The 24,796-nt window shown below is 38.0% G+C and overlaps 1 protein-coding gene and 1 long non-coding RNA gene across 4 annotated transcripts in view; one reads left to right on the top strand and one right to left on the bottom strand.

Moving 5' to 3' along the window:
• Positions 1 to 460, bottom strand: part of MCPH1 (microcephalin 1) — a 128,345-nt gene extending 127,885 nt beyond the window's left edge. For both annotated transcript variants that reach the window (XM_040553911.1, XM_040553910.1), the window contains exon 1: positions 101 to 460. In XM_040553911.1, coding sequence (XP_040409845.1) covers positions 101 to 350 — 250 coding nt within the window. In that variant the 5' untranslated portion in view covers positions 351 to 460. The remainder of the gene's footprint in view (positions 1 to 100) is intronic.
• LOC121068607 lies at positions 404 to 17,519 on the top strand. Of its 2 annotated transcripts, XR_005818985.1 has the most exons (4): positions 404 to 538; positions 1,776 to 1,836; positions 2,305 to 2,423; positions 16,498 to 17,519. It is a non-coding gene; the product is annotated as an uncharacterized LOC121068607 (long non-coding RNA). The 2 variants fall into 2 exon arrangements; XR_005818986.1 differs by lacking the exon at positions 404 to 538 and having other exon boundaries at positions 1,711 to 1,836.
• Positions 17,520 to 24,796: the final 7,277 nt, after the last annotated feature.

The following is a 24,796-nucleotide window of genomic DNA, read 5'->3' as shown; positions in this document are numbered from 1 at the left end:
GGCCCCGGCCCCGGCCCCGGCCGCAGGCCTCCTCCTTCCTGCCTCCTTCCACCCTCCCTCCCCATCCCGGGGGCTCCCCTCAGGGCGGCTGAGCCAGTACCTTTCAGGACGGGCTCCATCAGCAGCCGGGCGCAGCACCGGCCCCGCAGGCTCCGGTAGCCGCCACCGTTCAAACCCGCCTCCGCGCCACTCCGCCGGGCCTGCGCCCTGCATAGCGTCCCGCCGCGCCTGCGTGCCGGCCGGGAAATGGCGGCCGGGGGCAGGCCTGGGGGTCGGGCACTGCGGGGCAGCGCCTTTCGGAGCCTGATGGGAGGCTCTGGGGGTGAAACTTTAAAGATAAGGCCGTGCATGAGTAAAGTAAGGGCTCTGTCCCAGCAGCTCCGGCTGAATGTAGTGCTGGGGGAGCCAGCGGAGTGTTCTGTAAAGCAGTTTTGAAAAAGAGGAAGCTATGGCAAAGCAGCGCATGAGGTTTTTGTGGCCACGTTCATGGTGTGCTCTCTTCAGGAGGCTTCTCGGAAGAGTTTTATTCGGTAGAGAGGTGTGTCAGAAAATCAGCACCCTCTGAACCCGGTGTGTTCAGAGGAAAAAGTACTGAGCAAGTCAACAAAATGGGGATTAACAAACAGGAGTGACCAGGCGGTGTTTGTTCAAGTGTCAAAAATGAGGGCAACTGTGCTACTGAGGACAGTGAGCCCATCCTTATGGAAAATGGCCTCTGTGATAGAAAGCTGGAGTGTAGCAAATGTGATGACAGAGGGAATTAAGATATAGAAAGCCTGATGTCTTCCCTAGTGCAAAATAATAATGACATTAGTGAGCATAAGGACATACACAATGAGAAATAAGGAGCACACCTTTTTGAAAATAAAATGGTGATGTGCAACTTCATTACGTGGTGTACACAACTCAGAAGCACTGGCATTGCTGTAGTGTTACATAAACCAATGCTGTTCTGAAACCTTCAACGTGCAATCCTCTTCATCTGAAAAATGATGGAGCAGAAATTAAGAAGCAATAGAGGTGCAAAACAAAGTTACTGCACATGTTAGTGCTTTCTTAGATTCAGAACCATTGCTAAATTAGTGATTATGGGTAGAATTAGTAAATAGCTGTGAGCTGTCAGTGGAGTTTAAAAACATGTAATGGAACTGGGATGTTCAGGAAATTAGCAAGCACATCAAATTCTGTACAGCATGTATGAGTAACGTTATTTCAAAATAGGATACATCCACACAGTCTCTTTGGATTTGTGTGGGATTGGAAACTATGACATAAGAAAACTACTAAGAAAATGGTGGTAATAGCTTCAAAATACTTGTGAAAACTACAGTTTTTTGGTAAATAGTTTCTAGGTGTGTCAGTGGTATAAATCCACTCAATCCACACAACCAAAGCTGACAGAAACATCAAGATCCTAGAGCCAGCGATTCTAATAAAACTTAAAAAAAAATAAATAATAAAATCCAGACTGAGGGAAGTTTCAGCATAATTAAAAAATGCATCAATTTGTACATGTGTCCAAGCATAATACTTAATCTAGGATGCAAGTCTAGAAGACCTTCAGTAAACAAACAAACAAACAAACAAACAAAAAAAAAACGCGGGATGTGTCTGAGCCTTTAACTGAAAAGTAGTAGCGGGTTTTATAGTAGCTCTAAATAGACTTTAAAGAGGGAAATGCTGAAATGTACAATTAGAGCTGTATATTCTGATTCTCCAGTCATAGAGACAGTGAAGTTTAATGGCTACAAGAAGTTGTTATATCTTGTTATCAGAGCAAAGGACTACTCAAAGAACATTGGGCTTCGGATTTCCACCTTTTTATTACAGAGGCAAGTAAGTACCATACTGAAAGTATCCAATGAATTTACTGAGTTTTCTCTGAAATGGTTTTGACTTCATGGTTGTTTCAGGCTTTACAAGACATGGTTTCTGTACAATCAGTACTTACTATGACATAGAAGTTACAAAATGCTGCACTGTGAAGAAAGAGTTTTCCAGGTTATATTATGTCTGAAAAGGAAGGACCAGTAAAAGTTGCATTTCACTTGACATCCTAATCACAAAGAATAGCTTGTGTTCCAAAGAAATAAGAGTTCCATGAATTTATAAATGCTTCCTAGGCATCAAAACAGTTCATGGTGTGAACTATGAATCCCAGTTAAACTGAAAAATTTGAGCTGCATTACTTCCCCCAAAAGTCGCAAATCCCAGTGAGTCAATCTGTTTATTTAGCACTTGTGTGCTTGTATATCAGAACATATTTGGAGATGTCTTCTGTCAAATGCTTCTTAGCCATTATAGGTGCAGATGTGGGAAGAAATGCTTGGAGAAGCTGCAAATGCGCATGTTGCCTGCATGGAGAAAGCTCCAGAAAGCATCTCTGATCGTCATCTTCAACCATCATAGAGTCTTCAGTCAAGGTATGCTCCTCATTTTCTCAGTAACTGTAACAGTTCTTGTCAGTACCTTTTCCAGTTTGAATGTGACTCTCTTAAGTAGCATACAAAATTGTAGTGTTTCAGTTGCCATGTACCATGATGTTAATACTGAACTTCTAGATATACTTTATGTGATCTATCCTAGGATCACATGTTTGTTTTCTCAGGGCCACTTAATTATTCTGTGATAGACTAATATTTCTAGCTGATGAGGTCTGTCATTGCAGCTGCCTGTTTATTAGTTTCTAATTTCACTGCATTCCAGTATGTGAGCTCATCCAATTGTTTCTATATTCCGGTTTTAATAAGGCCTCTGTTCAAACCATCTGCAAATTTCATTAGCACACACTTTATTTCCAAGCTTATAATGAAAATAGCAACTAAGATTGGATCTTAACTGGATCTAAGACTTAACTGGAACTAAGACTGCATCTTAACTGCTCATTCAGGATCACCATTAGAATCTTCTTTAGTTCTCCGTCCAGTGTGATCCACCTTACCCCAATCTCCCTTCCTTACTTAGGACGTCTTGAACACCACCATTTCTTCATGTGAGGTAGTAACTTATTGCATATCAAATGAAACAGTAAAGTAGATTCAATCTTTTTTGCCTTTGTCCAGAAAATAATTTTCTTAGGAAAAAAAAGGGTAGTATGGTAGTGTGTTTACTGGAATCTGAATTTATGTCATTGACAATTTTAGTCTTTTCCTTCCCCGTGCTATATGTTGCCCCCCATATTCCTTTTTGTTTCTCTTCTCCTACTTGTTATAAAAGTCAGCAAAATCATTCCTGACCAGTTTGTGCCAGGAAGATGTCTTTGAGCCCAGGTGTGGCCAGCTCCAGCTGGTTAGAAGTGAATTTTGATGACACACAGTGGAATTACAGACCAGGAAACAAGACCAAAGTGATGCTAATATAGCTCAAAATTGCGGCTATACTGTTGAAATGATACTATGACACTGCCATTTTCCATACTGAATAGTAATCTGACACTCATGCTGTCAGTAGTTTGTATTGACACTGTTGTAAATACATATAGGAGTCACGCCTCAGTAGTCTCAGTGGCATTCTAGTCTCATTGCTTCTCCACAAGCAGAATGCCTCCTGAGAGTGCCAACAGTGGCTTTTTTGTTTTCCTGTTTTCCTCGTTTGACTGATGCTTAAAAAGATGTGTTTTAGTTTTGTACTTCTATTCCACAGAATAGTGAAAGTTCTGTTTTGCAAAGTAGTTCAGTCTAAACAGACAAAAAGAAATTCTTATATTTCTACTGTTTCTTTTAGTATATATTATGTAGAGTATTAGTTTATAGTAATAAAACAAGGAAACAAATATATATATTTTTTCAATAGTCAAAGGATCTTTGTGTGCAATATTATAAAAAGAATGTTATATAAGCTTATCAAATAGATGTGTATTTATCATTGTCAAAAACCTTTACTGATAGTCTTGCTCCTTATTTGTGTTTGACAGTAGGTGGAAAAAAATATGAGGGATATTTATTTCTTGTCACAAGGAAGTGTAATATTAGGGATCATGTAGCCTTACAAAATTGTTAAATGTTCTCATCAATGACATGACTTTGTTCATTTTCAATGCTGATATTCATGATCAAGAAAATTACATGTGCTAAGTATAAGGCCTTCAGAAAAGGAAAAAGCAGTTTTGTTTTCTTTTCTTTTAGCTGAGGCAATGACACAAATTTTATTGTCTTATTTTATTTTATTTTATTTTATTTTATTTTATTGTCTCTTTCCACCCTGCAATTTAAGAAATCACTCCTTTTAGAACCACAGCTAATCTGCTGACACGGCATTAGATTTATTTTGGGTTTGTGAAAGGCTGATAATAGCACAGAGACCTACCCTTGTAAGTTTTAACTCACCCAGTGAGACAATGTCTTTGACATACTATGACCCTAAAGGCCTATCACAGAAGAAAAACACAGCACCATGCTGAAAAATAACAGCCCATCATATAACTGAGAGCATGAATTGACAACATGCTAATAAGCAGGTGTCCGTGTTGTTCTTGCTGGTGTAGAAGGCTTATGCATCCGCCCTCCAAACAGCTTTTATTGCCTGTGGTTCAGGCTATGACAGCAGCTGTAAAGGGGAAGAAAAGCCAGTTTTTCTGACCTCAGTACTAAAATTCTACGGTGAAGGTTTATGATATTCCCAAGCAATGAAGAACTGGACTACTGACCAAAAACTGCTTACTTTTCATCCAGTTCTTTGTGGAGATGCAGATGTGGACTATGGAAGACATTAAGGCATTAAGGAAGGGTACCGAAAATACTTCACGAGAATATTTCACTGTTCTCACTTGGTAAAGCAGCCCCAAAGATACCATTTAAAAACACTATCCTTTTGTGTATGTTCAGGCCTGTCTTGGTGATACATGTGAGAGCAATTTAAGAAGTTTCCACCTCCTGCTGCGAGCTCCACAGTTTATGTGAGTCTCAGGAAAAGTAATGGTAGGGTAAATTTGGAGTTCAGGCTGTGAATTGAGGCAGGAAAGGTGCTGATTCACCTTGGCTGCTGCTGACTCAGCTCCTGAAGCAATACATAGAGGAAAGAGAACAATGGTAAGTGTAAACTTCTTATATCTCTCTGACATGAGTGACCAAAGCTCATTTGAAGGCATCTGAAGTGCTTTACTTGCCAGTCAGAGCTTTGGAAGCGTCTTATGGTTGAAGTGGTACACATAAGAACACACTGTTACTGTTTCTTCAGGAATAGACAGCTAAACAAGGAGCACTATTATTCATGTAACTATGCTTTGCCTGCATACGGTCGGCAGATCTTGTCTCCTAAGTTAAGTGACTAGCATGATCAAAGGTATGGAATAGATTCTGTATGATTGAATTGGCCTAGAAATGGCCTGGAAAATAGTCAACTGAGGGGAGATATAATAGGGGCCTATAGAAAGATGAGTGGCCTGAAGAGTGCAGCTGGGGAGAGTGGCTGTTCACTTGCTTTTCCAAATAAAGGACAGGGGCATCAAAAGAAATTAGCAGAAAGCAGATGCAGAACAAACAAGAAAAGTGCCTTTTTGTTCCACAGAAGAGGAACTTGAAATGAAGAACTCCTGGCAGACAGGTGTTGTGGGTTGCAAAAGTGGACACAGAATTCAAATGGATACTGGAAGGAAAACATACCAAGGCTACTAAATGTATCACAACTATGGTTAGTTTAGGAAATCCTGAAGCCATAGATAGGTTGAGAGTCTATCTGAAAGAGATTACTGGGTTAAGTAAACTCTGACCCAGAATACAGGCATATGTTTCTTAACTTCAAGTATGTGAGAGCCTTAATGATGTAAGAAAAGAATCCATTATGTCTGTGAATGTCCCCAACTAGAGGGACATGAATAGGCCAATGGAGACCTCATTAAATTCATCAGGCATGTATCCAAAGTCCTACACCTGGGCAGGAAGGATCTCTGGCAGTAATACAGTCCAGTTTTGGGTCTTCCTGTAGGAGGAAGACATGGGTAAACTGGAGCAAATTCAGAGAAGGGCCATCAGGGTGACTTGTCCTCTGGGGAAAAGGCTGAGACAGCTGGACAGCAAGCAGCACAGCAGGTTGCCCTGGGAGGTTGTGGAATATCATTTCTTGGGAGTTTTCAAGAGCCAAGTGCAGAAATACCCAAGCAAACATGTTCTCAGTTCAGCATTGTTCCTGACTAGACAAACTCCCCAAATCCCTTCCAAACAAACTTATTCTTTAACCTTTGAATTTTCAGGACCACCTCCCTGAACTAGATCACCACATGACTTCTGAGAAACAATGTCGGTGTGAAGCAGGGGACAGGGTGACATGTTTAAGGAAGGGGCTGAAAAACATCAGACTTGGAACAATTTAAGATGCTGTGGAACTGCATGCTCACAGCAGTCTATGACATCTTTTACCTTATGCTGTAGATGAGGCCAGTGAAAATATTTTTCTAGCCTTCACCCCTTGCAACCCAATATTTTTAGAGAAGAACAGATCATCATTAAGAATGCTGTCTTCCAGAATGTTAGGGAGCACTTAGTTTTTAGTGCAGTAAGTATTTATAAACAGTATAGATAGAGTCAACTTGAGTTCCCGTTGCCTAATGCCTTTTTATGCTTTATATCTTAATAAAATAGCTGGTCTCTCTCTCTCTCTCCATATATATATATTTCACTCTTCTTTTCTGTTTCCCCGTCCTATTCAAATAAGTCATACAGTATCAGGAATAAGCTGCAAAATGTTTTTACATACCTCTAGCTCTGCTTAGTTAGTTTTATCCATTATCAGAGTAAGTGGATGGAAGAAACACAACAGAATTAAGTATAACTCTCAATACTGTTACATATGCAAGCAGATTATAGGCTAACAGCAAAATTTACTGTTCCAGAACAAGAGACAAATGTTAGATAAACAACCATTTACCATTTTGATTGTTTCCATTGCTCATCATATATTTTTAGTCATCAGGGGTCAAACTAATCCTTTATGTAATTCTAGTGAAGCCAGTAATGAACATGACCCATCCAATATTAAGTGGAAGAAAATTCAGAAATGGATTATAGGGAAGACGGTAAATGGCAGATTGGAGACTTGGCAGTGCTAAAGATTAACCCATTTGCTTTTCAGCTTTTTGAAGTTCAATTCAAATTCCCTTTTCAGTGGGGCACAGAGGGAATATAGTTGGATCATCATAATACAACAAAACCTATCACAAAAGTAAGCAAGTTTGTAAGGCTATTCAAAACATATGAAACAAGGTAAAAGAGTGCTCCCCAGTTAGGAATGGTCAGTGCCATTATGTATGCTTGCAGAACACTTCGTGAATTGTATTTATTATGTCATTGTTTCTACCCTGTGAGCTACAGATACGTAGATCACTTCTAAGGGTTTTGCAATATGAACATTATTTGTTATGCAATAATCCATGGATAAGAAAATATAAAATAACATGCATATGTACTATAAAAACTTCAGAAATCCACAGATTAGAAAATATTGAAAGCCACAGATTGGTAGCAGGACTGGAATTTGACGTATAGATAGAAGGTATCGAAGGTTTTAAAACAAAGTTTATTTTGGACAAAGTCCAGGAGTAAGATTATTTTGACTATCTAGCAACTTCAGTTCCTGTATTCTTTCACAAAATGTGGTTCTGATATATTGTGTAACACAAAGCTAAACGCTAAAACATGTGAACTACAAGATTACTTTGTTCTTGCTGTATCATGTTAATTTATCACACGTATGTTATATTACCATATGTAAAGTTAGAAAAGTTAAAAAGTTTTTCTTTCATGTAGCCCAGCAGAGCTACGTAACATTTTCGAAACCGATTTCTATTCATCCAGTTGAAGTATTCACCTTGGTTTTGGTAGGTGAGAAAGGAAGGCCCGACACTCATATGCTGAAGATATTAAGGATAAGGCTCACAGTAAAAACAGTTTGGGCATAAGTAGTAGGCTACAGGCCTGTGATTTGACTTTTTATGGTAACTTTGGGCATCTATGTTTTGGTGTGGTTACTGTATAGAACATCTTGTTCTGAAGATACAGGCCTATAGAGAAGTCATTATGGAAGTCCACTGTTCCTTTACAGCACAAAAGCTTTGTCTAATGGCTTCCCAAAAGTAACTCCTCTTACCTAGAAGCAAATGAATGATTACCCTTTCTTACTGACTAGTGAGATAGCATTGTTTGTAAGAGGCAAAGTACGTACACACATTGTTACAGTGGAACAACAAATTCATTGCATGTTCATGCCCTTTGTTAACTTCTTTTATCTTGCTAAGTTACAGATTGTCTTAGAAAATATTGTCTACCTTCCTCTGAAAGGAGATATTTAGAGATGTTTGGATTGAGCACCTAAAACTGTTAATTGGTTTGGAAAAATCAGGTCTAAACGGACATTTTAAAGGAAGGCAGAATGTTGAAGCAAAGACATAGTTTATTACACGCTCTCATGTAGGACCTGCAGACAGCAGAAAAATTGCATGAGTCAAAAAGCAAGTGAGTATATTATTATGAAAAAGTCACGTCACCGTACTTGCTCAAATAAAAAGTAGTATATAAAGTCTCAAATGAGATTGTAAAAGGATTCCTGCTCTAGGAACATACTCAGAGATGTAGAATTCATCTGCTTTGCTTTCCTGGTGGAACAAGGAGTTCTTACTGGCAATATATTGGGTTATAAAAAGGATTTGAATGTCTCTCGAGGCTGAGGAAAAGACAAAGTGTTATTACAGAGAGAAAATCCAGGAGCAGCAAAGCTAAGGAGAAACAATAGGATGAGTGAGGTCTATGTCTTTTTGGTGAGGTCAACAATAAAGGAAGCCCCTATAAAGGGAGAACTTTGGATACAATATGTCTGATTAGAAGCACAGTGAAAATACTACTAGGATGATGTATGCTTTATGCAGTTTGACAGCTCTACTACAAATTAGGCTCATCATAGTTCTCGGTATGATAAATGTCAGGGGCATTTTTGAATGTCATGACAACACCAAGGATAACATTTGCTTCCTCCTGTTTCAGATGCAGAGACCTTGAATAGCTGGGCGTATGATTTTGTGGTGCAGTACATCCATGACCAAATATCTTTGGGGGTGAAACAGACCAAAGAAATTACACCTTCCATTCATACACATTAATTCCATTCCATTATTGTTTGATGCTATCTCTTAGTGGCAGCAAGCTGTTCAATTTTCATGACACGTTGTAGTCTGCATGTGGGTTAAAGGTACTGTCTTCTCCTCCAAGACTCATTTTTGAGAGTGTAACTTTAATGATCTAATTTAGAGCGAGTTGAAGGGGCCAGAAGGAGGTGTTGCAGATGAGAAACTTCGTAAGTGCGCTTCACTATCAAAGACAGCATATTATCAACTACAGCTTCATTTTTGACAGCAGTGTTAAACATGGCCTCTGGTCTTTGCATTATTTAGTGGTGATCCATGCTTTTCCAGAGTGTAACCCTATGTTGTATGAGAAAAAAAAAAAAAAAAGCACAAACCAGACAAAACAAAACAACAGATCTTTATTCATATCTGGTGTCAGAGAGAAAAAGGAAAATCACATCCTTGTTCCAGACCTGTCTGTGATCGTAACATCAGGATCAGTTTGCCTGGACTATGAAGACAGAATATAACATGTAGTGCTGCAAAAGTTATATTTGATTGTAGAAGATGGGAAATGTACATAATTTGGGGGTAAGAGCAGTGGGAGTGGGGAGTGGAAAGCAAAAATCAAGAAAAAAACCCTTCTGCTAATAAAACAAGCATATTCAGTTTTAGAAACTTAAATTATATCCATCAAATTACAAGAAAGAAGCACACAGAAGATGGTCTTTACATGAATCAAAGCTGATCAATGCTTTTGGTGACAAAGAGAAAATCAGGAGCATCATTAATCTGAAATGCTTCAGGGAAAGCAGTTTCTTCATTGTAAAAAACTATTCTTATATAACTTTTCAGTCCCAATTGAATTTCACAAGTCACCTAGAAACTAAGAAAGAAACACAGCTAGCAATTTTTGCAACAGTTTTATTTTACATCATAGGAGTGTTCTTGCTGTCCTGTTCTGAAAGTAGGCTATCTGACCAACAGAGATAAAAATCTTATTTACTAAATTTAAGGGTAACCAAAGTGATTCACGGATAATGACTGAAGGATTTCATTGCTGCATATAAACAGGTACCAACAAGGTGGTGGTGGGGAATTAATGTAAACACTTTTACTTTTTAATGTGAGAAACCTGCAATAATGTATTCTCAAGGTGTAAGGAGATGCATCTGTTTTATCAGTCTGATTTAATCATTCCTACTTCCCTGTAGCATAGGAATGTTGTAAGAATTAATTAGTTAATGTTTGTTCATTGCTTTTTCTTTTCTGGGTGCCCTTATGTCCTGTTACACTCAGCAGAAACATTTCAACTCCAGTTTCATTGTTTCAAGGGGCTGTAATTCATTGTGATAAAATGGTGCTGCTCTGCTGTTTTGACCAGGAGGTCATTCTGAACGTGAAGTAAACAGGATGGAGTAGTACATATTCTTTAAGGAGAGAGAGGTTTCCTCTCCCATCAACAGTATTCGCAATACAGAAAGAGGAAGCAGAGAGAGCAAGAGGGGTTTGGAAAAGTGAGAGGGTAGCAGGGAAGGGACGTGGCTGAGGTCCAGGGAAGATTGTTAATAAGGAAGCAAGTCTTTGGCAATGACTGTTGGCTACACGCTTGTTCACAAACACTAAAAAAAATAAATATAAAAAAAGAAAAAAATCATCACGGGAAAAAAAAAGTCATGAAATTATAGGGGGAATCATCAGCCTTGTAATATACTTACCAAGTTGGCCAACTGCACTCACAAAACAAAAACACTACTTAATGCCTGTATGGGTTCTCTTCTAAATACGCAAAGAAGAGAAGAAAGGACCTTCCTCAGTAGCAGAAATGCATAGTGTAAAATTTCCTGTGCTAATATTGCACGGCACCACCATCCGCGTGCCCACCAGCACAGCACTTCTCTCCGCCACCTGGAAGGGGTCAGTCTCTGCTCACTGGAGTGGCTGCTAACTATCTAAACTGAGTCTTTCCTTAAATACTGTAGCAGTAAGCTGAGCGAACCAATAGTTTTACAGACCATTAAAAAACAAAATAACAATTAGTATTACTCCCTAATGGATTAGAGCTGTCTATCCCCCACTGCCAGAGTGCTTAATGCACTTTCCTTTGACACTCTGTTATAACATCTCCCTTGCTGCTCTTTTGACCTTGCCATTGTCCTGCCTTTTCCCTCTTGAAAAAGAAACAAACAAACAAAAAGCCCGGAAACTTCATTTTGGACCAAGCGCAGCAGCCGCAGCAGCGCTGGTTCCTCTGCAGCTCCCTACCCCCTGGTTCTCAGCCAGCAGCTCACCGCGGCATTGGAAGAGGAAGGTGTAGGAGGGAGGTCAGGTCTAGAGCATTCCTCTTCCAGGCTGCTTCTGAGGACCCGAGAATAAATGGCAGCTTGCAGCAGTCTGTGTTATGTGAACAAAAAGGTAGGCACTTGTGGTGGGTGTACTCATAGCTCAGGTGGAAAATTGGAGTCCTACGCACAGCTTAACCCTAGGCTCTTACTGTTCTCTCATGGAGAGTGACAGCTCCCCTTCCCAAAAATAACTACAATCCTGGTCTCACAGTATAAACCTGCTGACCCTAAAGCGGGCTTGAAATTTTTTAGTATGGGTGATATTTCTGAGTGCTTGAGGCATCTGCACTTCTCTTGCCAAGGTTGCACTTCTCAGCAAGGTTGGTATTCGTTCCTCAGCTCAGAGCAGATGAGGAATTAACGACCCACTGGAGATGTGCGGGACAATTCATACCTGAATAAAGGCTGGGGATAAAAAGGGATATTACCGAGCTGGATTTTGCTTCTCTCTAGATACAGCTCTGGCAGGGCTCCTGCTCTTTCTAGGCTTTCCCCAGTCTCAGGCATAACCTTTTTTTTTTTTTTTTTTTTTTTTTTTTTTTTAATGCTGTAACACGTTGTGGTTCAGTGTACTTGGTGAAAGGCAGTAGCGTCGGCAACAGTAAGGTAGAGCAATGGATTTGTGTAGTTTAGGCAAACAGAGGTTGACACAGCAATAGGAAGGCCTTGCTGCATCTGACAAAGACCTGTGGAAGGGTTAACTCATACAAGGACACCCCACTCCTTGGGATTTAGGAAAGATGTTTGAAGGACTTGCTGCATGGATGCAGAAAGCACATAGTGATCTGGGGCTGATCATCAAAAGCATCCTTGGCTATCATAGATCTTCCCAAGAAGCACAGAATTGGAAACATTTTGGACTTTATTTAGATAGTCTCTGTTCCTACAGAGATCGTTTGTTATGATATATCACTTTGCTGTGTATGGTACAGCTGTTGTCTTGGAGATTTGCCAGTGACTTTGTTTTAATATTCTGACACGCTGTTCTACTTCCACTGGGGGTAGCTGACTGATGTCCATATTGAATTATTTCCTCTGTTGATTTTTCTGGCTCCTTTTAACTAGTTCAGGGTTACCAGGCTTTGATTTAAGAAACATAGTAGGTGCTAGTATAACGATCTTAATAAAGTTCTATAAAATGTATTGAGTAAATTTATAAATATAAAATTACCTGGTCTTTAATATTTGTGTTTATTGTTATTGGGTTTGTTTGTTTATTTCTATTTTCTATTTTATATGACTGGTCAGGATAATTTTCAGGATCCACATTACGAAAGGTCAGCAGAGTCCCAGGTTCCTAATAGAAAATGAGATGGCATCTGCTGTTTTAAAGGATTTTTCCTTTCAGTCCCTACAGTCTCTAGTTTAGCAGTTCCTAGAGAAACAAACCCAGAGAAGAACATTCCTACCATTAGCACCAGTTCATGAAAAAACATTTTGGTAATTTTAACTTTAAATGTTCTTTTCCAATATTAGAATGCTTCAGCTCATTTTGTATTAAACCCTGACCTCTCTAGGAGTCCCGAAAGTCTGCTTCAAAGAATTGCATTTGTAGCATCCGTCTGTTTCTCAGGGTATCAACTTTCATGAAGTGTGTTGTGTAACTGGTTAAGACAAGCTTCTACCTTGAATGGCTTGGAGTGTTTTTTCTCAAGCTCATTATTTCTTCAGTCAAATAATAATGATTTACAAGCTCTACTGTAATACAGAAGACATGCATAAATGGGCTTTCTGCTTTTTCTTGCTGTCCCGTAGCAACTCCCTAATTAAGTCTATAGGTTTGTGCATAATTCTCCACCTTCGGTTTACTTGCTGTCTCTGAGAATAGGTCAATACATAGCTGATTTTATTCGTCCCAGTCCAATGATTCAGCCTGTTTAGTTTGTAACTTGGATTTTATTTTTTTTTTAACAGTCAAGGGCAAAGAAATATGCCTGTGATAAGACGATTTTTCTTCTTTGTATTACAGTCTTTTTGGATTTCTTAAATTAATGTCTAGAATATAGTGTAGGTCTCCAGGTGCCTTCTGATATGCAGCCTTAGGAAGTTTTTCAGGATGAAGATAATTTTCACTTGGGAAACTGTAAAAATGATACAATGACCTTCTTAGTTCTCCTGCCAGATTCTTTTATAGGCAGAGTTATATAGGTCTCTTTAGGTAATACGTTTTTGCCAAGCACTTCTTTTCTCCTGGTACTAATGCAAATACCACATGGAAGCATGCTGACAAATTATAGAATTCATAGGTAAAATTATCCTTCTTAATTTTTTTTAGTGGATAGTCTGCAGTATTGGTTTGTGGGTGAGCTGATTACAAAGATCCTGACTCTGCACTTTTCTGCAATCTGCATAAAATACCTATGCTGTATTCAATAAGGAGAATGCTGCTAAAATTAGGAGTAAAAATCCTGATTGTGTTGCTCCAAACACTGTACGTTTTTCCTAGTTAAATTTAAAAGTGGAAAAAAAATAAACCCACCTGACTGGTAGGTGTTTACTTTAGGAAAGGCTGAAGAGCCATGGAGGGGACGCACCCCACATTAGCAAGCTGTATGTTATACATCTGCTGCTGAGGAATCTGCCAGAGGCAGCATGTGCGAGCAGGTCACTCTCACACCCCTGAGAACAGGACAAGGGAATTCCTGAGGTCATTCCTGCAGATGTATGACGCTGAGATATTCTGTATCTAGACCAAATTTGGCTTGTAACACAAGCAACAGAACCAAGCAAATTCTAATAGGCTGAGTTCTTTGCTTGAATGTCTTCTTATATTCACGTAGAAATAGATATTAATACAAAGGGAGTTCATGCCTAACTATACATAAATATACATATATTGTGATTCTTTACCATCTTATTGTTAATAATAACCTCTGAAAAGAATACTGTCAAAAGCAGTACATACTTTTAAGGAAAAGGGCAGCAGCTTTGGTGTAGAAACAACTAGATGGTGCTCCTCTGCTTTGAAATTTGTCAGAGCTGCAAGACAGGTAAACTAGATAAGGAAGATGTAATCTGTGGGAAAAAAAAAAAGTGCATAATCAGAACCATCCTGTTCATAATGTTTGTTACAGATGCCTAGAAACATTTGCGGAGTTACAATTAAGGTTGTAATTTAGCAAAGATAGAACAATTGCTTTGCAAAACATTACAGCCTTTACATATTGTAAATTGGGTGCTTAGCATGGTAATTATCTCACATATATGTAAGTATAATATTATGTAGCATGCCTTTTAAAAATTCATTGAAAATGTTTTTGTAGCATGCCTTTTAAAAATTCATTGAAAATGTTTTTAAAAGGATTTACTCTAAGAGGTTTTAGCAAATTAACTATGTGACTTTATTAAAAAGCAAGTCTCGTTGCAGTGACAGATAGAAACTGGGGAAAAAACCTGCATCGGGGACAACATCAGAATGAATCCCAAAGCCTAAACAATCGCTAAGTAGAATAACAAATTCAAAAGTACACCATTAGCTTGACAATCACGGTTTCAATTTAAAATTCTGTAAAAGCAAGTAACTCCTAATATGCTAGACGATTTTAAGATGAGAGAATAGATTTTTCTGATCATTTACTACGTGCTCCTGATTATATGTTATAGGAAACGTGATTATATGTTTGTCACTTCTTGTGGTGCTGGGGGTGTGCGCTCACTTTCTTCGATTTTGCTAGGTATGGTATTTAGCAGCAACATGAAAAGCCGAGTTGAACCTGTAGGCTAGAGTATTCAAAGAGAGTGATGAAAGGCAGCAGACAGGGCCAGAGGTTCATGTTATTGTCTTGGTAATGCTCAAAACACTTATTTCTTACATAATAGAATAATAAAGTCTTTTTGGAGGGTTAGAAAGAAATTGGTAAAGAGCAATTCAGAATGTGTTTCTCAACTGTTTTGTCAGAAAGCTGAAATGTTTTGAACAGAGTTGCTGTGTCAGTGTAGGTATTTCAAGGCTTGTAGAAACTTATGGTAATGTTGTTTGATCTGGGAGGTATTGCCCCTTTTTCCTTTTACTCACATATATGTGAAAATAATTTGCTCTGTATAAATTTTATAGCACTGAAAACTACCTTATCATTGTCATGTTTTATCACTTATTTACATATCAATAACAAAATCTAAAGTTTCTGAAAATACTTTGAAGTATCTTACATTTTATCTATTTTTCTTGTAATATGGAACAGCATTGCCACTTCTATATTCTGGCATCGTTTAACCTGCAGAGGTCTGTAGAATTTGTTATTTATCATACTGAAAGATAAATACAGCCCCAGTATAAAACAGGAAAATGAGAAATTGCTACTGTATTGCTGCATGTGCTCAGAAGTGTGTTATTTTCCAAGGGGAAAGCGTAGCTCTGTGTAATTTTACTAAAAGCAGAAGACAGAAATACAGAATTTTTTAAGCTAAGGTCACTTAGTTTTACTGATGCCATGTCAAATAATCACGTTCATAGATTGATCAAACTCAAATTTATATTGCCTTGTTTTGTATCAGTTTATAGTAATTTGTGATTAAGTATCGCATTAGGGTTTTCTTGCCATACTGGTCATTTATCACTAGAGATCTTGAGACTAAAGGGGATTTGAATCTTACAGACCTCCTGTCTTGGCACCGAGGTTCTCTTCCAGCATATTTTACAAGTTGAGAATCTGAGATAATATGAGTTCTGAAATTAACACATAAATAACAGCTATTTCTTCCCTGTCCATGTGACAGCATTATCTGTCAATCCTTTATTAAGAAATTAATTGAATAACTAGGAGACTATTCAGCTGATGAAGTAGGCTTTGTCCAGGAGTCCTCCTCTGCCTTTTCCATGGTTACAGGATGCAGCAGGGCATTTTCCAACAGCTCCTCTCACTCCAGACACCTGCCGTAATCTATACCTGTCTTTGAACTTCTTGTCCAGCCGTACCCTGTCTTTTCTACAGTTTCTTTACCCTGATACCTTGCCAGCTAGTTTGGCTCCCTGTCCACTCTGGTCATTTCTTTGTACTTTTTGCCAGGTTTCCTTCCGGGTCCCCGGCTCTTTTTTTTTTTTTTTTCTCTCTGGCAGGCTGTGTCTTTTCCAACCCATTTAGGATCAACTTGTGTCTTTTTTAGTTTTGCAGGTCTACAGTTTTTCAGTGCTCACTGAACACTGAGGAGAGCACTCGCAATCTTTGTACAGATTTTGCTGCTGGATTCCTCCTGGCTCACAGCCATCCAAACTAGTGGCTGCATAGGAGGTATTACTCTGCATTGGCTTCAGCAGGCTCACCAAACAAAGAAAGCATCTACACCAAGCCAAAGATCAGAAGTTTCTAAAGAACATGTGTAAATGGCAACACTGTAAGTTTTCCAGCCTGGATAATTTTAGATGTATTTACATGGAATTAGATAAGGCAAGTCTTAGAAGCCTTAATTCAAAGTATTTGATTACCAAATTTTTACAGGGCAAATAGCCCTCAGAGTACCTTTTACATGAGTTAAAATCTACCTCACCCTATAGTTAACCTCAGGGAGAGGAGAATCAGCCTGACACAGATACTCCCAAAGTCTGGCCTCAGAATGAAAAAATGTTTCAATTGAAGCTAATACATTTTTTCAAGATTATATGCAGCTAAGTGCAGAATACTGTAATAGGAAATATCAAGCAACCTAAATAACATGCTATCCCACCAATCTTATCTATAAAATGCAAGACATTGCTAGATGTAGGTAAGTAATATAGCATATATGTTGCTTATGTGTATATGAGTTTAGGCTTCTGTCCTCCTCTCTAATGTCACTTGTCTTCCTAGACTTTAAACTGTTGAAGATGTATGAACAGTATCTGTTGAAAAGTCTGACAGTGGCCTCAGGGTCCAATGGTAATACTAATACTGGAGGAGAATGATAAATCTGTAAATCACTTTGGACATCCTATAAAATTTATTCCCAAGTCATTATTTTGAAGTTTAGGACTAGAAGGTGTAACTGTTTATTGTCCATTCTATTTTAATCCATTTGGGTATATCTTAGTTTTTCTTTTCCTCTTTTTCAGATGTAATGGTAATTAATTTAAGGTTCTGCACTATAATAACCATTCCAGCAGCCAGGGCTCCAATTTTATACTGTCAAAGGAGGGTCTTCATAAAACTTATCTTTCCCCAGGCTTTCTTTATAGCTAATTGAAAGCGTCCTGCAAAAGGTGGTTCAGAGCTGGACCCTAATTAAGCTGCTCTGGTTTTTATCTTGGAGAACTTTCTTTTCCTCATTGATTTTAGAAAGAACCCACAGAGATTTTTCTCACAAAGCTTTTAAATTCATCACCTATATAAGTCAGTTATCCCCTGTTTGCTGTTGAGTAAATTCTGTGTAATAAGATAGTGAAGATAGTGATCATCTCAGGCATATTAGAGTTTATTTAAAATAGCAAGTAAATACTGGACAGTGAGTTTGTTACCTCTAGTTGATAGACTTAATTATTGGTCTGCCACACAGATAAATTACTGAATATTTACAGCATTGTAATTGCCTTAGAGCACACATAATGAACATAATAAACTTTGCTACCCTGATAAATCCATGGAAATCAGTACTATTACTCACTGAGCAAAGTATCCCTAAATCTTTGTAGGCTTGTAATCTACTGCACTTTCATACTTTCTAAAGAGAAAGGCACAACCTTTGAAATAGTGTTCAAGACTGAATCAATTGCTGAACTTAAATACTTACCAATAGTTTAATTTCAACGGTTTTATAACAAATGTTGCACTACGGATACTGGCATTTCAACATCTCCTTTTTTTTCCTTTTTCTTTTCAAATCCAAGGGCATTCTCATCCAACATTCATGCTGGTTGTTCCAATGGTTCTCCTTTGTAAAAATTGTGCATATCTAGCACAATGAGGCAAAAATATCCATGCAAAAGTGTAGAAACAAGGTATCTGTAGTAAACATTTTTTCAGTCCTAAGCAGAAAGTTTTGTTTTACACAAAGAGTAAAAACATTATTTGCAGCTGATTTTGTCTCTGTAGAATCTTTGTACTGCATGAAAGGCCTTATGCACAGTCAGAACTTTATTGTTATTTATTTATGATTTTTATTTGCCATCTGTCTGTTCAGTCTTCTTTGACTTGCATTTATTTGTTTTTGCTAAAATGAATTAGTATAGGATTGTTTTTAAATTTCTTTTGATCATGGCTTACTGAGGTCTTTTTCTCTTTTGATCATGAAGAGAAGTATGAAACAATTTATTTGTGAAGTCCTTTTAAATAAAGATAAAACAGATACATATCCAAAATATCTTTCCCAATATGGAAAGCACAGAGGGAATGCATCACCTCTTTCAAAGTTAACCTTGTGCATATTCAAGGCATGTAAATAGAAGAAAAAAGCACCTGGGTAAGCAAAAAATTAGCTTTAAACTCTTGTCTAAAGCATCTTCAGGGTGATATAAAATGTTTTAGACTGGCGATGTGATTAGGATGCACATATATAACATCTTTTTATTTATTACAGTGCTGTGTAAACAAGTTTCATTGGACATTTGACTAACTTGTCTTATGGTCTAGCAGAAAATTATTTTTTTCTGCTTTCACTTCTGACTCACAAAGAATCCAATCTTGTGTTTGTACCCAAGCAAATTTTAAATGTACATTACCTGTCTTCATAAGCATCCTAGGATGAGAGTCGAAATGTTCCCTACAAAAATGGAATGATTAATTGGTAAATAAAGGTTAAAAAAAAAAAAAAAAAAAGACTACTTTTTTAAAGCTAGGAAGTGTTAATATTTAAATACTTTTTTTTTTCTTCATTTTCTCATTAGATTAGGTGGTCAAAGAGAGAGAAATGAAGGCAGAATAAGTCCATACTCTGCTTTTATCTCTGTCTTCGCAACCATAGGGATGCTTGTGATATAATTTAATATCATCATGCATCTCCTGAAGTTCAAAATTGAAATTTTCATCAAAAAAGCCTTCCCTGTCTGTACAAGTACCTTTGCTATATTTTTATGACAATCCAGTTATTTGATCTACTTTTATATAAGGACATGGTATAAAGCAGAACATCAGGGGGTATGGACAAAGACTAACTTCAGGCACAGGAGGCTCATTTCCATAGGCTTCCTCAGTATTTGGTAGAGATTATATAGGTCTCTTTATGAAATACGTCAAAGTAGAAGTCTAGTTACTGCCCTCTGGAGAAAATGTTCTCCCGTTATTATATACAACAAACCTAGAGAAATAATGTTCTTGTGCTTAAAGTCTTGATTTCTTCTCAGAGAGGCCACCCCTGCAGCCCCCCTGCTACCAAAACCTTGTCATGTAAGCCCAAGGCACCAGGGCCTGTGAAAATGATGTGTCTAAAGAAGGTTGCATCTTCCTTGTACTCTTAATCAGGTAACTTAAGCAGTTACATGCCACAATGTCACACATGTTGGTCTGTCCTCTGATCCTTACCAATAAGATTTTGACTGGCTCATGGCTTGCTTCCAGGCAAACCTCTGTGTATTTGAGCCCCTCCTTTACACAGAGCAACACTGTTCCTCTTTGCTTTTCCAGCCTGGCTTTCCCAAGAAGTATGGGTGGCTGTAAAAAAAATGGATGTAAAGCCATTGCAACACTTCAGTCATGTTAGCTATCCCATCACATTTCTGTATCCCTGTGAGATTATTTCTTTGCAGATACACAAGAACTTCTGATTCCTCTTGTTCATGTCCCTCACTGCATCCATTTGTGAACAGGCACTTGACAGAGGCCACCACTCACTCCACACTTAGCAGTGAAGTGCAAGAACCCTCCACCATGTTTTCTTCTGGATGCATTCTCACTTTCCCTCTGGCTTTCACTTCTCTTCAGGTTATAGTAACCCTCATTATGTATCTAGTCATGGACCAGACGGGGAAGTTGTTTTTTTAGATGAAAGCAGTAAAGAGAGAATTAAAATAGCACATTCATGCTCCCATGCAGTAAGGCAACCATATGGGGCCTGATGCAGCGACAGTTACATAAGCACACACATGCCCGCAAAGAGATTAACGCTATGGTGCAGAATATTTAAAGACACGTAAAACATTGGAAATCCATAGTAAGAACAGAATCTCTGTTTTAGCGAGGGATTTGTAAACTGTGCTATCACTCTTCATGTTGACACACACAAAGATGTATTTATCCTTGGAGAAGTCCAAGGTTTTGAATAAGGCGATTGTCAATGGGGGATTTATCCCTTCCAAAGTTTTAAATTCTGAAAATGCGTACAGTTCAGGATTAAACTTCTAAAGTGTGAAAAGAACTTGGATCGGTGCTTGATTTACCGAGGCACTACAAATACGCCTTCAATTCAGTGTTTATTTGTGACACGTCTCCTGGCACGATATCATTACCTTGCAGTCTTTGAAAATGGTGTTTGTACCTGCCCAGGAGAACTAGAGTAACTGCACTTTCAGCATAGACATCAGGAAAGGATATGCACCAAATTTCAACACCCACTCAAATCCCACCTCATCTATCGAAACAGGCTCTAAATGAGTGGAAGATCAGACAGGGTTTCTTTGGCTTCTGTGTGCATGGGTTGTTTTCATTCTGTGCACATTTTTAGGTAGAGTGCTCAATCTTCTGTGTATCTGGTGTGCCTCCATGTAACCTTCTTATTTACATCAACAGAAAAAAATGCTTCTCTGATAGACCTTAGTTTAAAATGCCAGACCAGTTCTCACTTATCTCGCTTCTGTCCAGATCAGCGAGTCAGACAAAGGACTCATCCATCATAATTCTGAAGCCAGATTCCTGTTTGGTATGAAACCAATAAAGCTGCAGAAAACAAATGTGACCTAAGGACCTTAACCTTTCCCTTCTATAAAGTTAGAATACCCTTCTCCAAGCACCTGTCCCAGCTGCTCTCATAGGAATAGCAGAGCTTGGAAGGGCTGAGGATAGGCTCTGACAGATTTTTGGCTGCCATGACATTTGGCAGAAGCTAGAATAAATCACTCAATCTCTGATCAGGAGAAATTAGGTTAGCTTAGGAAAAGGAGAGCAGAAAACAGAAAGGCACTTCTATCTTCAGCTGAACAAAGTACAAATTCAGAATATCCTTCCCTTTTTTCTCAGATTTATAAAAAGCTTGATTTTTTTTTTGTCCCCCCAATATAACATACTGGGAGGGATTGTCTTCCACAAGCTTGTTGCATGTGGCTGTGGGCACCATGGGAGAAAAAGCCTTGTGAACATGGATAAGTGCTCAAGTGAATCTCCATTTTAAGTTTCACCTCTTCAACTATATTTATTTGCTTCCCATGTTTTCCTGAGGCATGTATTTTTTCTCTGTTTATGTACAGTGACTTCATCTATCCTATTCACTACTCTGCCTACATAACAGCGCTTCCCCTCTTATGTTTTGTGCTTTGACCTCTCAGTGCTTTCACCTCCTCCTCCAAATGCATTGTTTCTGCATCAAGACAGAAAAGCACAACCACGGAGGGAAAAAAAAAAAAAAGACAGTTAAGGCTCTTCAATGAACTAGACTGCAGGCTTAGTCCCAAATGTGGGTACCTTTTCTGGGCATGAAAGAAAAGCAGATGAAATGCTGTTGAGGTTTTTCTGGCTGTTGTGTTGTTAAGGCAGAAAACTGAGAGGAGAAAAGATTGAAGCTACCAAGGAATTACCATAAATAAGGGATGTTATGTTTTCCTAAAGTTGATGTAAATAAACAGAATTGGATCAAAGAAACACCTTAGTTGGTTACCGGCATGTCTTTAAGCAACCTGCCAGCCCCGAAGTTTGGCTAACCACATATGTTGAAAAGGGGTAACAGTATACATTTATGTGGAGTGAATAAAACATGAATCCATGAAGATAATTAAGGATTAATTAGCACCTGAGAAGCCAAATGAAAAGACGCATTTTCCCCCAAAGACTGGAATTATTGATCTAATTGATAAAACAAAGCATCTTTGTTCAAGTTCAAATTCTGTTGCTTCTCACAGTTACTGAGATTTTTTTTCCTGTAATTTAATGTTGATAAGTATCTGTGTTTTTGCATGATGCCTTATGTTGCTTAGCCTTTGTAGTGCCAAGAGCCTACTATTTCCACTTCTATACTTCACTTTTCACTTGGAGCTTCATAAACTCAACCATGTTGCTGAACACCTACGAGAGGACACTTACCTGGGAACTCCCATCCCTTCTCTTAGTTGGCCACTGGGGAGTCTTCCCCTTCCTTTTCTCTCTGGCTGTCTCTCCTTTTGTTTACTTTACCCCAGAAGTAGCTCTTACTGTTGCTTGATGCATTACATTAGGTATGGACCCCTTTAATATTAGTGCATGGGAATCTGTCAGAAAAAAACAAACAAACAAACACACAAACAAGCAACCTTCCCCCACATTAATCTTAGAAAAAGAAACAAAAATAGTCATTCATTTACCCATTATAAAATATTTAATTAAAGAGGAATTTTCAGAAGAAACAGAAAAGTACATCTATAAGTTTTTGCAGGGTCTCAATGTCTTTAAATCTATTTAATCTATTGGTATAAAGCATTCTTCAAATATGCGTCTTGAAGTCATCTAACCAATGACAAGTGCTTTCCACAACTAGTTCAAGCTTCTTGCAATGACTGCAGAACAACTTCCTGTCATTTGCTTTCAAACATTATTTGTCCTTGTAAGCACTGTGTGAAGGATTAACCTCAGCTCACAAGTGGATCCCATTGATTGCATATGAGGGGAACCACAAAGGACTTAATTTTATACTGGATTATCTCACAGAAAAATCTTAGCCAGATGGCTGACTATTTAAAAGAAACACAATTTTAGATTTTTCTCAAAAGTATCAGAGTGATTTGTCTAGGAGGAGTTCTTATTTTATCCATGATGGGAGTATAATCAGAGCACTCTCAGAAACTTGTGGGGGCCTTGTTTCCTCTACTCCCTCCAAGAGAAAAAAAAAAAAAAAGGAGAGAGAAAGTGAAATGAGAGGTAGAAGAAGGAAAGAAGGAGAGGAGGATGGAATTCAAATTTCTGGACAGAATCTCTGCAGAACTGACCCCGTTTTCATCCTTTTTTCTCACATATACATACACCCCTGTGTACCTGAACACAGGTCATTTGTGTAGTCCTTAGAAAGTAACCCTACTTCCATTTAGGTTCCTTGGTGAGTTACAGAGATTCCTCTGCACTGCTCTGACATATTTAGAATGAAATATAGTTAAATCGTTTTTTGTTGTCCTGAAAAAAAAAACACACAAAACTACTTCATACTACCAAAGTTTCCACTGTTTTGTTTAAGTACTACTACAAAAAGTAATTTAATAAGCTTATGGTGTCTTTCCAAATTAATCTCTATTTGTTTCCCAATTACAAGTTGGCTTTGCATTGAGAAGTAGTAGTTGTCTATAGTCTTGTTTAAATTCATGTGCTTTTTGTTTCTGAAGTAGAAGGTATTGTCACATCTGTTGCATGTTTTTCTAAAGAAGTTGTGTGGATATCTGTCCCACATCTGGCATAAATCACACAAGCTATGTCATTTTTTATATCATATAGCAATTTTTGCTGTCATTAGTAATTCTACACTTCACCTGCACTTCAGATGTTTCCACTGGCTTTCTTTTAAGGTCTAAATGCATACTTTCTTTAGTCTGGCCTATACCAGAGATGACGATGTGTTTGTAATATTGAAATCCATATGAGACATATTTCTGCTTCTGGCCCGTAAAGTTCAGCTGTGATTTCTTTTAACATTCTAAGCTACTGATTAGTTTCAAGATGCACTTTTTCTCTTGAAAAGCAGGGAAAAAAAAAAATATCTTCCTAGAGAAATATTTCATTCTTCCTTCTTCCACCACAAATGCTGAATTTCTGTCAATATGGCCCGGAGCCCAGGACAGCAATATTCTTTAATGTACCAGTGACAGGATTAAGATCCAGTATTTTGTGATCCATCAGTGTAGAGATGGGAGCTGTATACCACTGGCAGGGCATATCATTGGAAAGGAAATGGCATGTGTACAGTACTTTCTATCAATCACGTCGTTCCTGAAATATCAGACCTTGCACTTGTCGTATTATGTGTGAAAAAGCAATTTATATTTAATTATTACATTTCTAAAATGTGTTAGTGATCATTTCACTCTTCTTTAGATGTCTGCACAGTTATAGTGCTGATATTAGAGGATTTATTTTACTGCTGGAGAAAGATGAAAGTGACACTAATAATATATATTTTTTTAAATAGAAAAAAGTAGTCTTTTTTGGTAAAGTCTAAGAAATACATAGAATGTCTGAGGGATGATGGAGAGATTATGTTGTCATTTGTGTGCAATGCATAAATTTAATACAAAATTGTTAGATCATCTAGTTGTTCACAATAGGTCATAGCATTTCAAACTAGTTTTCTAAGGCACATCTTTTACAAATGGATCAAATCTTTAATCGAAAAT

Source organism: Cygnus olor, chromosome 3, assembly GCF_009769625.2.
Source record: "Cygnus olor isolate bCygOlo1 chromosome 3, bCygOlo1.pri.v2, whole genome shotgun sequence".
Lineage (NCBI taxonomy): Eukaryota > Metazoa > Chordata > Aves > Anseriformes > Anatidae > Cygnus > Cygnus olor.
This window is presented reverse-complemented; position numbering and strand designations above follow the sequence as displayed.